This window comes from Leuciscus leuciscus (genome assembly GCF_965113295.1).
Source record: "Leuciscus leuciscus genome assembly, chromosome: 16".
Lineage (NCBI taxonomy): Eukaryota > Metazoa > Chordata > Actinopteri > Cypriniformes > Leuciscidae > Leuciscus > Leuciscus leuciscus.
This window is the reverse complement of record NC_138740.1, coordinates 39,844,761-39,862,505: the sequence shown is the minus strand read 5'-3', so window position 1 is coordinate 39,862,505 and position 17,745 is coordinate 39,844,761. Positions and strand designations below refer to the sequence as shown.

General features: G+C 39.1%; 2 protein-coding genes and 1 long non-coding RNA gene across 3 annotated transcripts in view; 1 reads left to right on the top strand and 2 right to left on the bottom strand.

Moving 5' to 3' along the window:
* Positions 1-441: 441 nt before the first annotated feature.
* The window catches only part of LOC309477005 (uncharacterized protein), a 115,377-nt gene continuing 98,073 nt past the window's right edge, over positions 442-17,745 (bottom strand). The window contains exon 4 of the mRNA XM_082140162.1: positions 442-680. Within this exon, the coding sequence (XP_081996288.1) occupies positions 544-680 (137 nt within the window). The 3' untranslated portion in view covers positions 442-543. The remainder of the gene's footprint in view (positions 681-17,745) is intronic.
* On the bottom strand, positions 720-1,907 carry LOC309477026. Its single transcript, XR_014198475.1, has 3 exons — positions 1,688-1,907; positions 1,442-1,537; positions 720-1,090 (listed from the first exon to the last, which is right to left on the bottom strand). It is a non-coding gene; the product is annotated as an uncharacterized lncRNA (long non-coding RNA).
* LOC309476997 (uncharacterized protein) overlaps positions 8,937-17,745 on the top strand; it is a 53,483-nt gene continuing 44,674 nt past the window's right edge. Inside the window, exons 1-3 of the mRNA XM_082140153.1 lie at positions 8,937-9,086; positions 9,615-9,726; positions 11,379-11,511. Of these exons, the coding sequence (XP_081996279.1) occupies positions 11,394-11,511 (118 nt within the window). The 5' untranslated portion in view covers positions 8,937-9,086; positions 9,615-9,726; positions 11,379-11,393. The remainder of the gene's footprint in view (positions 9,087-9,614; positions 9,727-11,378; positions 11,512-17,745) is intronic.

Here is a 17,745-nt window from a genome sequence, read left to right as displayed (position 1 = left end):
CGGTTGAGCGTCCATTTTCTCAAAGGCAGAGAAAGATAGCAAAAGCTCGATTTACACCGATTCAAATTTCTAGAAACTTTGGGACCATATACAGGCTAGGGGAACTCATATTAATGTTAAAAAACCCCAGAAAGTTGAAATTTCATGTCATGGGACCTTTAACATTTGCATTTTCCAGTACGTTTTATTTGTTATTAAATAAACGTATATTTTCTAAATTCGCCCCCTCAGTGCTGGGTTCACCCGTGCTCATATGATCAGCTCAGCATCGCTGTCCAGAAGAAAGTTGGGTTCAGAGACAGAGCTGTCACGCATGCACAGTCTCTCCAGCACAGCGGCTCTCCGTATCCAACGTGTCCGAAAGAAACAGCTATCGGGTCAGTACCATAGACATCATCAATACATATGAGACTAGAGTCCAGGAGTGAACAGACTGATGATGATGGTGATGAAGATGTTCAGGTCTTCAGTTGCTGATGGATGTCAGTGATGATGATGATGATGATGATGATGATGATGATGAAGAAGAAGATGTTCAGGTCTTCAGCTGCTGATGGATGTCAGTGATGATGATGATGATGTTGTGTGTTCTTGAGAACATGATGAAGGGTTTGATGAGAATCTCTCCTCAGTTTTGACATCAGAATCAAACTCTACAGGCTCGTCTGGATCACAGGAGACTAGAAATATACATATTAGATTATTATCATATACATTGTTCTGAGTTTATGGTATTATGTTCTCAATTTAAAACAGACTAAAATGTGATGAAAGATTAAATTAAGTTCAGTAATAATCAAACACTCACATCTTGGCTTTCTTCTCTCCATACTGTTCGATCTATCAAGTCTCTGTCCTCTTTCCTCTGGTGATTCACTGGTTTGTGTCTCATTTCTGTCCTCCAGTTTTCTCTCAGTCTTCTTGTTTTCTGCTGATCTGTGATTTCTGAGGCTCCAGTTTTCTGGATGTGTGATTTCATTTATAAACTCCATTTGAATCTGTTCAGTAGATCTTTCTCTTCTCACCTCATGTTTGATCATATTTGATTCATCAGAACGACACTTTACAGCTCCGACTGGATCAACAGAGACTGGAAATGAAGAAAACAACCCGTTATCATCATAATTATAATAAAATGTTTTTCAGCTTTTAAAGCCTTTAATACACCATTAAAGTAGATCAAGGTTTGAGTTAGTCAGAATTGTTCTTATCAGAATGAAATTGTTCAGCACAACATTAATCACCAACATCAGCATTCATTCTGGAATAAAAGTCATTTCCAGTTTCCACTGGTAAAATCTACAAATAAGGACAAATTCAATGGCATTTGCATCATTAACACAAACACTAGTGATGTGCAGAAGATTCCCAGATATATTCCTTGTTTGTATCTGGACTGATGAAATATGATGATATGAATGACTGATATTAATCTACTCACAGTCTTTTTCACTGCAGCTGCTCCGTCTGAACTTCTCAAGATTCATGTTTCACTCGTTGTGTTTTCATGCATTTCTTCATCATCTAAACTGTAAACCTGAGACAAATGTTTAAGCAATTAAAACATTGTATGATAAAATGGCAAATAATCCAGTCATCCATATATGAAAATGAAACTCATCAATTAAGTAGGCTAAAACTAATCATTAAATTATGTAGCCTATTCGAAGCCAAACATATATCTCACCTGTGAGAAGAAGAGAGATGTGGAATGATTTGTTAATAAAATCCCTGAATATATATTAAGGAAAAGTCCAGAGTGAGAATCCCAGAGTCAGCGAAGAGTTGCAGAGATTCTCCTCAGACTCAATGAGCTCAAAGTCAAGATCACCGGGGCAGAAAACACACATGAGCAGTGAAGAAAACACACCTGAGCGGGGCAGAAAACACACACACATTCTTCTCCCTCTCCAGTTCAAGGCGTAGCTTTGATTTTGAGTTGGTGGAAGAATCTGAAGAATCAGGAAATGAATAGGATTTCACGTTTCTGCAGGTTTCTGCTCACGGCAACGTAATTTGGTTTTCGCAAGTCACACCAGTGTTACCAGTGTAAATTAAAGCCTGAACACCTCAGGTGTTAAAAGTACATATACCCGTTCAATGTCAAAAGTTCAAACAAAGCATGTAAGCTGTCCTGTCGTCGCTGCAAGACGAGTACTGAACACTATTTGAGGTTTTTAGTCTATATTGACCTTAATAATACGTTCATTAATAAATTCTGTAATGCTACAGGTAACTAATAAAAACAGAGGCAGTTTAACAGACTCAACTTTACTCTGTTCATAGTGCAATAGTGCAATACTGTCTTGCTTTCTGAAGAAGCCGAACACACGTCTGCATCTGTCATTACAAGTGACATATCATGAAATTCTGACTTCTCCCGTGTGTAAGTGCTATAATCGGCTCCCAGTGCTTCTACCAGCCCTGACATGAACCCCTGGTGTATTTCTGTGCAGTGTGTGTGTGTGTGTGTGTGTGTGTGTGTGTGTGTGTGTGTGTGTGTGTGTGTGTGTGTGTGTGTGTGTGTGTGTGTGTTTAAACCTGCAACATGGATCGAGATTGTTCATGTTCAGCAAGTTTAGTTTCCCTGCCAGAGATACACCCTGAATACCAGACCTGACAACCTGAAGACATGATCATTAAACCCCAATCTTGGCATCTCTTCATTGGCTGACAGTCGATTTGAACATTCCTTTATTAGTTCACAAGTGTTTGAATAACTTTGCAGCCCTTCTGATCTTCTGTCTTCACACAATCCTTCTAGAGATCAACACTTTTATCTGTTCCTATACAGACTGAAGTAAGGGGACATTGTGCATTTCTATTGTGTGATACTAGCATTTCTACAATAGGGGAGGGGAGAGGTTGTCAGTGGTTATGAATAAAACATGAGGGTTATAAATTGTTATAAATGTATTGTCTGTATACTAGGGTAGGCATTGTAAGATATTTGAAAGGAAGAGTATTGGCTATCCGTTATCAGAATATATTCGGCAAATGCGTTTCCATCTCCCATTATTCACATTAACTCTTTTTCACACAAGTCAAAACGTAAAAACTTTTTTTGCAAATTAAATTTTTTTTTTCTAAAATTTGCCATTTGCATCACTTGTTTCTGATGTGATACTTCAGAATGCGCTTGGAAACAGGGTGATGGAAACATACAGTCTTAAGTGATTAAACTCTAGTGTGAAAGGATGGCATTGGCTGGGAATAGTGCAGGAGTCTCAGTGTAGGGTTTATAGTTCGTAAAAATCACGAAATGTGCCTGAGAGATACTGGTGAAACTTCCTGACAGCAAAAACATCCGCCAAAGCTTCATTATCAATATGGCATAATTCATCCATCAAGATCCATGTGGAATAAAGCCTGAAGCCCAAGAGTCTCAAACACTGCCAAGGGTTTCTGTTCATTATAGAGAACCAGCACTTTATCCGTTTCAACCTGAGCCTTTCTACAACTCTTCCACAGATATTCCTCTGTTGCCTGAGAACACTTTATCATTCACTGTCCTCAAGCATTTCATAGTTGAGGGGTCATGAGTTCTCACAATGCTCATGGTCTTTTTTAACAATGACACTGTGAACTTTTCTGGACGGGTTCATATTCTTGGTTTGATCACATCATTAGAATCAAGTGTGAACACGTTTGAGCCGTTGTGTGTCATTCGTGACATTGTGGAGCGAGTCCTGAGGACCAACATGAAGACGTGACGCTGATCATCAATCTCTCACACACTTTGATTCTGCAGTCTTACAGTTTTCATTGATCTTTTGTGCTTCTGCTGCTTGAATACTGTATCTGTACAGTCGAGCTCCAGCTAGACAGAGATATGAAGGTGTTTCTCTCTGCAGTGATGAGATGTATTATAGATGTCTTTATAAGATGGCTCCTGTTTGTCCTCCTCTCACTACAGATACTCGTTCTTCTGAGGCGTCCGCTCACCTGAGCTTCATATCAGCAACATCGCTCTCTAAGATCTCTAAGATAGAGACCACATTTAGGCCACACCGGGGGAAATAAACAATCCCACCCTCTCCATTGACTCTGTATTGTGTGAAGCTTCTCCTTGACATTTCTGACTTATAACAAAAAACAAAACAATGTCTAAAAGCTGCTATGTGACGAGGTGTACAGAAAACAAGCAAAAAACCTAGAAATAACCCCCAAAACGAGCATTTAAGAACACAAAAGTGGATACAGGCCATTGGGACAGTGTCATATTACTCTGAGAACTGACTTACGCCCACTGAAGGGAACATAATCAGGGACAGGGTTAGCTAATCTTACAGAAATATAATATATAAAACTGACATTCAGATATTTGACTTACTAGTGACAAAATGTTTTCTGCACACGTGTATTTTTAGTGCATACTGAGTTTCCCACAATTCACCCATTCGTTCCTGCTGATGCTTCACGTCTTATCGCCTGTATCCACTTTTGTCTCCTTAAACGCTCGTGTTTTTGGGGTCGACAGTTTACAAAAACTTAGATCTGGGTTTTTAGCTTGTTTGCTGAACACCTTTTAGACATTGTTTAGTTTTTGTTATAAGTCAGAAATGACAAGAAGGAAGCCTCACACAATACAAAGTCAATGGAGACGGTTCCCAGTTAATGAATAACGTCTTTCAACGTTGAAATATGGTTGAAAAGAAAAAAAGAAAAAGTCGGTCCGCCTTGGACTGGTTCACGACGTGATTTCAACTAAGTAGTTTCAGCTGGACTGTTTGACTACATGTTTTCAGCTGATCATCTAAGACAGGATAAGTCTGTTATACATGCTAAAATAACAGAGAAAAACAAACTACCAAACCATGTTCATTATTGTCTCAAATCAATTTAAAGAGTTTTACATATTCCATCAAGACATTGAAGATTGGCCTGTTTTACTGTGGCATTTTACTCCGGCTCTCTAGATTCTGGTCATTAATGAGTTAAATTAATGATAAAAACGAGTGTTAGACGTGCAGGTGAAGAGTTCAGAGCTCTGTGAGACTCGTGACCTTTGACCTTGCCTTTGCCAGCGCCATGCTGTTGCATCATACGGTGAGGTACGACACATACAGTAATAACAGTAACACATTAATTCATGTAAAACTGTATCATGTAGGAAACCACTGAAACACTTTTGCTGACAGATTGTTTGTGATGTTCCTCATGAAAGGATCTGTGGATAAAGTGGTTTTAACCCAGAGATGCTTCAGAGTGAACATCAGAAATGGCCTGGTGTAAAAACTTCATAAAGAAGAGGTAAGGCACATTTCACTGTGTGTTTACAGTACACTGTGGCTTACACACTGATTCTGCTCATTAATGAATCATTATTCACAGAACGAGTGTCAGACGTGCAGGTGAAGTGTTCAGAGACTCCTAAGACTCGTGACCTTTGACCTTGCCGTTGCCAGCGCCGTGCTGTACTATTACGACACATACAGTGATACATTAGTCAATAATGTAAATTGTAAGCTGTATCACGTATGAAAATCATACACACGGTCATGGTGTACTGTAACCCTTCCTGACTGTTTTAGCTCTGAGTCTGACATAAAATATGTTTAAGAAGTGACTTAAGATAGTGAAGACGAAGAACTTGCAGGTTTGATGACAGGAACTGCTGCTTTCTAGAAAATGAAAACACACACACACACACACACACACACACACACACACACACTTGTCAATATAACGTCAGAGTCATTCAGTTTTAACTTTATTTACTGTTTCCAGAGATCAACCTTCAGCGCGACATGATATTCAAGAAAAACTGTGATATGTGATAACTTGTTAAATAATGTGATGTTTGATTTGCAATACGATAAGTAAATTAAACCTAAATTAAACGGATAATTATATAACCAACATGCTGCAGGATTTACAGTCAAAAACAATAAAAAAAAACTGGCAAAAAAAACTGTGCAAATGGATAGTCCAAAGTGTTATCACACACGCACTTTCACTCACTCACACACACACTAACCAGCCCCCTAAACCTGTCCATCACAGAAACACACACACACACACACACACACACACACACACACACACACACACACACACACACACACACACACACACGCACACACACACACACACACACACACACACACACACACACACAAACAGATCCCCTAAACCTACCTGTGGAAGACATGTTATCTTTCAGATGTGTGTGTGACCATCATCTGACAGTAAAAGAGCACACACACACACACATACCACACACATACACACACACACACACATCTTATTCTAATATGGGATTGTATTGGACTGGTAAAGAGTGTTGGTCGTGACAGGAGAGCCTCAATATGATGAACACCAAGTCTAAGAATGTTCCAGGTCTGGTAGAAATCCCATCATTGGTCTATAGAAACATTCTGGGAGTCGAGACTATAGAGGAGGAATGATGTCCTCCCTTCACCATCACTCTATAATCACTCTGTGCGCAACGATAATCATTGCTTGTCAATAAACATCACTCAGTCAACCTTTTGTGATTGTATTTTTTTTTTTGCTTTTTTGTGTGCAAAACATACAGAGATGACATGTTTATGACATACAACTTTGTATACAATATACAAAATGTTCAATGTCATCAGAATACAAATGAGGAAAGAAGAGTTAACAATGAGCTGAAAAATATGATAGAGAAAAAGAATGAGAAGATATTAATCTATACATCAGTTACACTGGACAATTTTTGTCATGTTATGTTTAAATAAGTTTCATAAAAAATGTTAAGTAATGCAGGGTCCAAAGATGAGAAGGCAAAGATGTCCAAACACTCTCACACGGATATATAACGCATATTTTATAAAAAATATTTAAAGGAATGGAACTGAAAATATTAGTGCTCGCTCCTCAGATCGCAACACGTTTAATGGATTTGTTTTTTGTTTTTTTGCAAAAAGGTTATAAATTTTCAACTGCAATAGTTCACATTTTCAAAACGAGTTTATTGGCGTTGGGTGAGTACAGTAATCTACAGTAGTGTTGACAACAGTGGCTGACATTAACCTCTACAAACACATCTGTCCTAATAGAGTGTATATCAGCTATATAAGCTATAGCCAGTGTTTCCCAGCCTCCACAGTCCCGTCAGTAATGCTCAAGTTCCCTTTATCAACACCAAAATACTCATGTTCCTGTTTCCTGAATACAAGACAGTCTCTGACTCAATAAAGACACAACAATATTACAAATAACTCCTCTTCTGATTTCCATGCAAGCTCTGGTTAATATTTGTATATAAACTTAGTACTCTTCTAATCTACTTTGTGCACTTTAAAACAAGTCTTTTTAGGGATAATTCACCCAAAACTGTCCACTGACTTCTAATGTATGAAGTCAAATGTGTGTTTTTTTTACCACACAAGTCTTGTGACCATTTAGTACAGTTATAGGCATCTAAATATGTATATGCCCTCAGTTTCTCTTTACCCTCGGTTTCTCTATCGGGCAGGTGTAGAAGTCAGGCCACTCAACCGGAGGTAGCGTTAACGTTAATCCTGTCAGATCGTCCATTCATTGACTGAGCGTGTACAGGTCAGCCAATCTGGGATGTCCGTTAAAATGAACTTTTGCAAATAACAATCGCGGTCCTGGACAGTGAGTGACCTTGCACATTAAGATAAAATCAGATTTTCTCCAGTCATTGTTAAAAAACAAGCAAACAAAGCTTGCAAACTAACGTTAGTTAAGCGGCCAGAGGGATCGTTCTGCCACCACCTAAGCTCCGCCCACACAAAAACGTCACCATGTTTACCAACTGAAAAGGGGTCTATTTAAAAGTAAAATTAAAGATCAGCTGTGAATACAAATGTATGTAATCCTTGAGATATTTATGTGAATAAACATCATTCAGTCTTTATATTGTGTGTGAAAGTGTGTTTAAATAAGAGAAAGTGTGTCTGAGAAGTGCTTCTGTTTTTAACCTGTTAATGACCTTTCTAGATGTTTGACACTGAAACACAAGAGATGAATCTGGATCATCACTTCCAGTCCAGAACCGCATTACCAGTTTAGTGGTTCAGCATCCCTTTTATTTGGCATTTAAGTAGAACTGTAGGCTCCTTTTTTGGCTGTTGTACGAAGAAAAGCCTTTCCAAGTACTAGCAGGTCGGCTACCTGCCCAAGTCAGCTGATTCGAGATGTGCCTCTGCAAACCTTCCATCACTTTTCTTTCAAGCCACAGTGTAACAGTTCTTGAGAAGCTCAAATATAAACTTATTTCGTTCAACAGGAAATCATTACCTCAGCAGTGCACTTCAGTTTTGCACAATGACTAAGACAACATGCGTTTTGCATCAGAGCTCTAATTGTTGTTTATTGAATGAAACTACTCTCCACTGATGGAGTTTGAGCATGCAGAAGTAAGATTGCCTGTGTCAGCTTAGTGAAAACGGAATTTGGGACATAGGGAAGTTCGGGGTGTGGGTGTGCGTGAGGGGGGGGGGGGGGGGGGGGTGCACAAGCACAGACTCACATATGACATCATGCACAGATTTCAAAAATGGAACTGGACAGAGTGAAGGTTAACTGAGAGATGATTTAAAATGTGGATTTGTTTTTTAAACAAAGTTTTTAATCAGATTTTAGCTTAATGCTAGCCTAGAAATCTAGACGCACCCTAGCGGCAGCAAAATGTATTTTGCAGCCAGGGCAGTCTAGCAACTCTCCTTTGACTTTCGAGCTGGAAAAAACAAAATTGGGTCAGGCCAATCACGTCGTGTATAGAGTAGACGGGGCGGGCTTAACATAATGACGACAGAGTTGCGACGGTTCCTGCTACTTGAAAACAAAGAAAAGCTGCTGCTTGAGAACAGTCTTTCGAATCGGCTTTGGGCGCGACTCTGGAGGACTTGGAGTTAAGTTTTTCTTTGAGAAAAGAGCAAAGGAAGCTCTTAAAAAAGGAAGATGTGTTCGTAGTTTTGCCGGCCAGATTCAAAAGTTGAATCCATCAACTGACGTAAGCTCCGCTGTTGGGAAAACGCTCTGGTTGGTTGAAGCGCTGTCCTATAGCGTGCAGAGGGAATCTGAAAGACAGCCGTTTATCCCGCCCCTCGGATTGAGCCGTGTCTATGGTGAGTTGCCAGACCCAACATCTTGATGTAGGTCTGGCTTGCCAGGCTATGAACAAATTGCAACAGAAGCAAACTCAACTGATTTTGTATCCTCAATATGTCCTGAGTAAGGAAAAAAAAGCCCAGAAGAATCCCATTAGGGGAAAGTTTGGAAAAAGACCCAAATATTCATACGCCTATTCATACGCCTATTCATACGCCTATTCATTATTTTTCTCACGTGAATAGGGTAAAAAATTTAACCTTTAGATATCACCATGAAAATGACTGAGTTGATTACTTACATCAAGACAAACAAAAAATGTATTACAAGTTTTTTTTTAATTGTTTGTTAACATGGACAAACGGTGCATAATCTAATTACGTATGTGCTAATTTGTATAAATACCACAACAGATCTAAACATTGGGTATAGCCGGGTGGAAATGTCTTGTTGAATCTTGTTGACACATAACAGTAAAATACTTACAGCAACAGGAAGTGGTGAAGTGTTGTGTTTTGTGTTGTGAATGACTGTGACTGTTTCAGATCCACAAGAGGAGGAGTCTGTCATACATTCATGAAATACATACTGTATAAAAGCTGAATGTCTGAGCGGTCTGATCTCTCAGCGCTGCGCTGGATGTCTCTCCATCACAAGGTAACTAAAATACTTCATCTTTAATTGTTCTCTGAAGAGATTTTTAATAATTATTTAAATCCAGACATTATTGTCTCTATTATAGTGAAACTGAAATGTAAACCTGTATTGCTCAACAATCATTAACTGATGTCAAACTTCCCTCTAAACTGAACTACTGTATTCTCTTGAACAGATATTACCAAAGTCAGAATATATGAGACATTACAGCATGGAGGACATGTGTTGAGCTTCACTAACTACAGAATAATTACACATGAGACAACAGAGAAAGAGGACAAAAAGGACAAAAAGTTACGATCTAATGAACCAAACATGCCGAGTCTAGTCAGACAAAACAGCATTTATGATATTATGGCCGGCCATTGTGACCATTTTTGACCATGTCTACTCTCAGATAAATGAGGCCTACGATTAATCAGATGCAAATAGAAATATAAAACCAGTCCTAATTGAAAGAAAACAAACTGACAAAAATATTGAATCCAATATTGGGTGATAATATAGCATAACAAGTGATTTGTAAGCTATTTTTTGTAGGTTGGTCATTTTTGAACGGGAACATCAAAAGTGTTCTAGGGTTTTGAACACAACCTGAGGGTCAAGAGCTCTACTCTGCTATACAGAATAAAAAAGAAAGAAACATTAAACATTGCAAAGTGCCGGACGAGCAGAAAATTATTATTTTTTAAACGTATTTTGAAACCGGCGCGTAAAAAGAGTTGTGCATACCAGCGTCCTACAGTTCTGCAGCTCAACACAGTACAGCACAGCGGATACACATCTCCATGTTGTACAATTTAAATATGACAACATCTCTATTGCAAATGCAAACCCCTCCATCAACACAACATCATTGCCGTATAGTCAAAGAGCTGCGTGGACACACAAATCAGATCTGAACAGTTGCGATACACAGTGTGGACATCATTTTAGATCAGATTCCAATCGGATACAAAGATAATCGGATTTGGACTGACAGTGTGAATGTAGCCATAGTGAACTACTTTATGTCAACATTTTAGCCATAGTCAATGCTTCATTTACACATGTGGCTGATGAGCTGATCCTGTGCCTCTCTCAACCACAAACGCCATCTTTCATCAGTTTTTTGCGCTCTTCTCTTTAACTTTCGGCAGTCTATAGAACTCAAAATGTTTTTTCCCGGTGTGACCGATTAGTACAGACCAAAACACGACCATTTTCAGCAGCAATAATCAGCCAAATGTGCGAGTCCGTTCAGTTCAGTGGCATTGTTTACATTCAGTGCCTCCAAAATGGCCGACTTCCGGATTGATGACGTGTAGTGAAAACCCTCTATAGATCATTCATAAACTCATAATGCGCATACTCATGCCTCAAGCCTTGTTTATACTTTCGCCTGGCTCCTAACAGAAGAGGTATGGAGCTTTTTCGTGACGTCACTATCGGCAGTGACTCTAAAGAGAACAAAACAAAAAGAGAGTAAAGAGTAAAACCGACCTTTAATCTGAGAGAAGCGTAGACTAAACTGTATAGTCAGGCGGTGGAGTCGGGTTATGAGCTGCACTAAACGTGACTCCGCTGCTGACTTTTCACTTTCTTCAGTTCTTCGCGAGAGAGCTCGAGAACACATTAATATTGATCGTTTTTTTTTATATTTTGTTTAATAGATTAAATGACAGTAGATGGAAACCAAGAGTAAACACATGAAGAGAGAGAGAGAGATGAAGACACAAACCACTGAAAACATGAAGCTTGTGAAGATTGTCAGATGGAGCAGCTTTAATGATATAAGACCGTTGTGTGAGTAAAACAATCACTCTTAATTCAATCAGTAAATGTTTGAGGGAATCATCTGTGTTTCTGAACTATATATGCCATTGAATGTGTCCATATTTGTGTTAATTCTGCAAATGGAAGTTGCTCTGATTAATATTGTGATTAATGATTTCATATGTGTTCTCCTGATATATGATAATTCCTCAACTTTTATTAAACTGATTTGTAATGGTTGATATGGCAAACCAGTGGCGAGGACACATAATGGCCAGAGAAACTGCCAGAATATAATACTAATGCTCTGAATATAAAACAAAACTGCAAAATAATCATAACTGTTGTGTATATATAATTTGTAAAGTAGCCTATTATTAAAAATACATAGCGCCTATTACATACTGTTTCACGCTGATAAAACTGTGCTGGTGTTGTGCTGGATTTCTATTAAAGGACAAGTTCGGTATTTTACACTTAAAGCCCTGTTTACAGATCGTTTCTGGTGAAATAGAACGGTTAAGATTAAAATTTGGACACATGCTCCTGTCCCGAGAATTTTAGGTTTATTTCGCTTTCCCCAAAACCTCCAGAATGGGAGTATAGGTGCACTGGAACAATCCTTCCTAAAACGCATTAAACTTTCGTTTACAAAGACGTGAAACTCACCGAGTGGTCAGGGGTGTTCACTGATATGCTCACACAAAAATAGCTGCAAAAGATGCTTTTCAACAGGTGTTTTACCATTCGTTGTAAAACTGTGGATCTATTTTTCCAAACGCCTCACACCCGTACATTCTTCCATTGAGAACTTGAATAATAGACACTCCAGCCCAGTTGGTGGCGATAATGCACCTTTGCCAATTGCAAGCAAACCGCTGGCATTTCATTGAATACACAGAAGAAGCAGAAGATGTAACCCTGTCCATCAAAATCGATCTCAAAACCCTCATCTTCCCATACAAATGTCTCGGAATCCATTTCCAAGTTGACACAGATAGCTTTGATCTTTTAAAAATGTTTGGATAGCGTAGCCTACGATACCACGACTGCATAAGACTACAGAAAGAATACAAACAACCCCATTTCCATTTCCGGCAGCGGAGTAATACCGTACCTCTCAGCACATCCAATACAAGTCAATGGAGTTGGACAAAAACTACGATAAAACCTGTTGGAAAGCAGCTTTTGCAGAGAGCATATCAGTGAACACCCCTGACCACTCGGTGAGTTTCATGTCTTTGGAAACCAAAGTTTAATGTGTTTTATGAAGGATTGTTCCAGTGCACCGATGCAGCCATTGTGGGGGTGGGGGTGCAACCACAGAAACCTAAAATTCTCGGTGTAATGTTATTCAGTAATATGTAATATATCCATGTAGACACAAGGTGGTGCTGGAGGATAATTTACTGTGTATTTAAAGAGAGGAACTGGGACTTTTAGGTGATCACGGTGACCGGATGTTTTAAGAGGAATAACAAATAAATGACTAGCACAAGCTAGCTGTTCATGACAACAATGTGTAATCATTGAAAAAGGAATGAACATTACACTCGGGACAGCAGCATGAGTCCAAATTTCAATCTTAACCGTCCTATTTCACCAGAAACTATCTGAAAACAGGGCTTTAAGTGTAAAATACCAAACTTGTCCTTTAACAGCAAAGAAACCAATAACACCCAATAACACCCTTTGTACAGTCCACAACATCCAGACCGCTGAGAGTGATGTTTAGATGAATATGTGAATATGTGCTGCGCTTTCCTCTCAATAACTGAATAAACACACAACAAAAATGAGAAAACTGCAAGCTTTTTTAATAAACCACAAGAAAAGCATCTGAACACGTCACTATTATTTTATAGCAGCTTTACAGTATTAAAGATGAAAACAGTGTCAGTGTCTCGTTTCATCAGAAGTAAAACTTCATTTGCCTGTCATCAACAGATTATCAGCTTTATCATCATCATCATTATTATTATCTTGTGCAGTTTTAGTGTTGTGTGTGTTTGTTCTGTCCCTCTTTAAACTGAAGATAATATTGTGTTTCTTCATACACAGTTTCTGTGGATCCACACACTCCTGTAAAGAGTGGATCTGAATCATCAGAGAAGATCAAACATGAGCTGAGATCATGATATCTGAATGGGGATGAGTGATGAAACGCGTGAAGAAACATGTATCTCACCTGTGAAGAAAAGAGAGATGTAGAACAATGACACTGAATATATAAAGAAAAGGTCTTGCAGAGATAAAGGAGTGAGAATCCTAGGATACAAAGATGCTCTTTTCATGCAAGAATATAGACAAGAAATATATAGTGATATGGCGACGGACGGCCCATGATAGTATGTCTCTAGGGCAACTTTGGGACGCTTCTGCCCCCAGGGGTGCAACTTTTACCCCATTGTGAGGTGTGTTCTCACAGAGCCTGTCAGCCTCTTCAAATGTGGTAAATCACACGTTTCTGCGAAATCCTCGCTCAGAGCTATGACCCGTCAAAGTCATCGCAAAGTCTATGGGACTTCTATGGCCCAGTAAATGTCGTGTGTATCTCTCTAGCGCTCTATAGTCTGTGAGAAGCTCTATAGTCCGTGAGAAGCTCTATAGTCCGTGAGAAGCTCTATAGTCTGTGAGAAGCTCTATAGTCCGTGAGAAGCTCTATAGTCCGTGAGAAGCTCTATAGTCCGTGAGAAGCTCTATAGTCCGTGAGAAGCTCTATAGTCCGTGAGAAGCTCTATAGTCCGTGAGAAGCTCTATAGTCTGTGAGAAGCTCTATAGTCTGTGAGAAGCTCTATAGTCTGTGAGAAGCTCTATAGTCCGTGAGAAGCTCTATAGTCCGTGAGAAGCTCTATAGTCCGTGAGAAGCTCTATAGTCCGTGAGAAGCTCTATAGTCCGTGAGAAGCTCTATAGTCCGTGAGAAGCTCTATAGTCCGTGAGAAGCTCTATAGTCTGTGAGAAGCTCTATAGTCCGTGAGAAGCTCTATAGTCCGTGAGAAGCTCTATAGTCCGTGAGAAGCTCTATAGTCCGTGAGAAGCTCTATAGTCCGTGAGAAGCTCTATAGTCCGTGAGAAGCTCTATAGTCCGTGAGAAGCTCTATAGTCTGTGAGAAGCTCTATAGTCTGTGAGAAGCTCTATAGTCTGTGAGAAGCTCTATAGTCCGTGAGAAGCTCTATAGTCCGTGAGAAGCTCTATAGTCCGTGAGAAGCTCTATAGTCTGTGAGAAGCTCTATAGTCCGTGAGAAGCTCTATAGTCTGTGAGAAGCTCTATAGTCTGTGAGAAGCTCTATAGTCTGTGAGAAGCTCTATAGTCTGTGAGAAGCTCTATAGTCCGTGAGAAGCTCTATAGTCTGTGAGAAGCTCTATAGTCTGTGAGAAGCTCTATAGTCCGTGAGAAGCTCTATAGTCTGTGAGAAGCTCTATAGTCTGTGAGAAGCTCTATAGTCCGTGAGAAGCTCTATAGTCCGTGAGAAGCTCTATAGTCCGTGAGAAGCTCTATAGTCCGTGAGAAGCTCTATAGTCCGTGAGAAGCTCTATAGTCCGTGAGAAGCTCTATAGTCCGTGAGAAGCTCTATAGTCTGTGAGAAGCTCTATAGTCTGTGAGAAGCTCTATAGTCTGTGAGAAGCTCTATAGTCCGTGAGAAGAAGCGTTAGGAAGTGATTTCCACATGAAGAACTTTCTCATCTTTGCTGTGTCATGTTTGAGCCCTGATCTGAGGAGCTTCTTGTTCTTGCACTGAAACAGGAATGTGAGGAAAGTCTGTTTAGCTGTGCATTCACTGAACGAGCACTGTATCACTTTATCTTATGTGCCTCTTTTTAACTGTTTTAATACATTAATACAATACTCATTTAATCAATATCTTATTTTTTGTTTTTCTTATTTTCTATGCACTTGTGATTCTTTTATGACAATTTTTTGAATGACCATTGTGTATGTAATATGCTATATAAATAAACTTGCCTCGCTGCCTTACTAGTTTTATGTGGTAATGTAAAAAAGCAAAAGTGTTCCAACTGTACATGATCTATACTCACATATTAGTTTCATTAAATACAATCAGCAATGTTCAGATTTAAATAAAACAACAAATACAACAAACAATTAAATATAAGTGTTTTGTCACTTTGTAATGAGGAGTGGGAAGCATTAACCTCGACTTTATCTTGAGATCTGTGATGTGAGGTTTTTAACCCTCGCGATGAAGCATTTCCGCAGAGTCGACACTTTTCTCAAGTGCTTAAACCTCAATTCCACAAACTGTCATTTGAAAAAAAAAAAAAAAAGATCAATGATGGAAGGCAAATTGTCAAGAACAGCTTTCACTGTGTGAATCTGGCAAGCTTGTGTGTTGGGCAGATGCACCAGTTCTCATGATTACAATCACAGTTTTGTTTGTGCTTCTTTAAACTTGTGGAGGCTGACCAGGGAAACATTACAATTAATAAAGACATTCCAGCAAACTAAACAACTCCTCTGAATGATTGCTCTTACGGTGTGGCTCAGTCCACTCAGTGAACAGGCCTCAGTGTCTCTCCCTGAATAGATTGAGAACACCTCCACTCATCACTGCTCCCTTTATTAGCACTTTCCCTGCTTCATCACGACTCCTGATGAAAGCTCACAGCCTCAACACATCGCATGTCTTTGTCTAATGTCATCAGCATTTACTGCTTCAATCTACTGTATAACATTTCCCTGTAATGCACCAGCCTTGTAGCTTTTCCAGGAGACATTACAATCCTTGTGTGACTGAGTCCCCTCATGTTTGTGAAATGCGAGTCTAAACAGACCAAGAGTGAATGAAGAGAAAAGGGTATAAGCAGGCTATTAATAAATCTAGACTATTCATGGATTCCAACTGTTCCGTATAACGAGTCTACATCGGACGGAAGATTTGAGCGACAAAGCAAATCAATGTGTGTTCCTCATATATAAGAAGAATATATATTTATTTAATGTTGTATTTTGAGATTTTATGGTACTAAATAATATTTCTGGAATAATTATGATCCATTTAAAATATTTTTTCTAATATCTTTATTATTTATATTGCAATAAATTTAGTATTTAAGGGTAAAATATGCCATGTATTTAAATTCAAATACAAAGAGGCAATTTAGAAGCATCTGTCTGCAGTTTTCATCTTTGTCCACTAGATGTCAGAAGTAGATTTGAGGTGAAACTCAAAGGCCTTTAGTTTCAGGATCAGAGACAGTGAAGAGAAATCAGAGAATCTGATCTGAAGCTCAATGAGGATCATCATGTGTCTCATATGAAGCAGAAAGAGACTCTCGTCTGATGTGAATCTGGAGGAGAAAGTGTCCCAGTAACGGAGGATAAACTCCACAGTCTGAGGATCATATCGAGACCTCTTCTACACGCTTAAAGAACAGAAACGACCTTCAAACTTCAGTGTATCAGCAAATCACTTTAGAGATTAGAATGGCCTCTCGATTTCAAGTCTCTTTATAAACCTCCCTATTTTCTTTAGTATATTCATTCTTAAATGTAAAATCCAACCCAGCTAGCAAACAGTTGTCTATTAGACGCTGAATAGACGTAAATCTTCAACGTCTAATTACGACTTTACAATGTTGAAAACAGGACAATCTTCAACGTCTTGAAGGAATATGTAAAACTCTTTAGATTTATCTGAGATAATAATGAACATGGTTTGGTAGTTTGTTTTTCTCAGTTATTTTAGCATGTATAACAGACTTAGGCCCAATCCCAATTCTATGTTATACCCCTTCACCTACCCCTTACCCTTGCCCCTTGAAACAGAGGGGCAAGGCGTAGGGGTGAAAATATTCCCCTAAGAAAAGGGACACCACTACTACACCGTTACACGTCATTTTACGTCGTTGCTAGCGCCTACGTCACAGGAGATGCACCAATGTTTATCACAAACTTCCAAGATGCCGTCGTCAGCTGTAGTCTTGCGTGAGTTACAGCTATTTTTTTGCATTTTTCTTCTGAAGTTCGCAGAAAACAACGGAGATGACGGAAAGCTGCATTCACACCAAACGCGAATAGAGCGTCTGGCGTGAGTGATTTCAATGTTAAGACGCGTATACGCGCGTCTGGAGGTCATTAAAGATGATTACAGTATATTATCTTACAGTGTTGTACAGATTACAGTATATAGATGATAATGCGTTGACTCAGAGTTATGATCATCTGAAGTCTTCATAACTCAAACTAGTGTGATCTCTAGTTCACACACACACACACACACACACACACACACACACACAC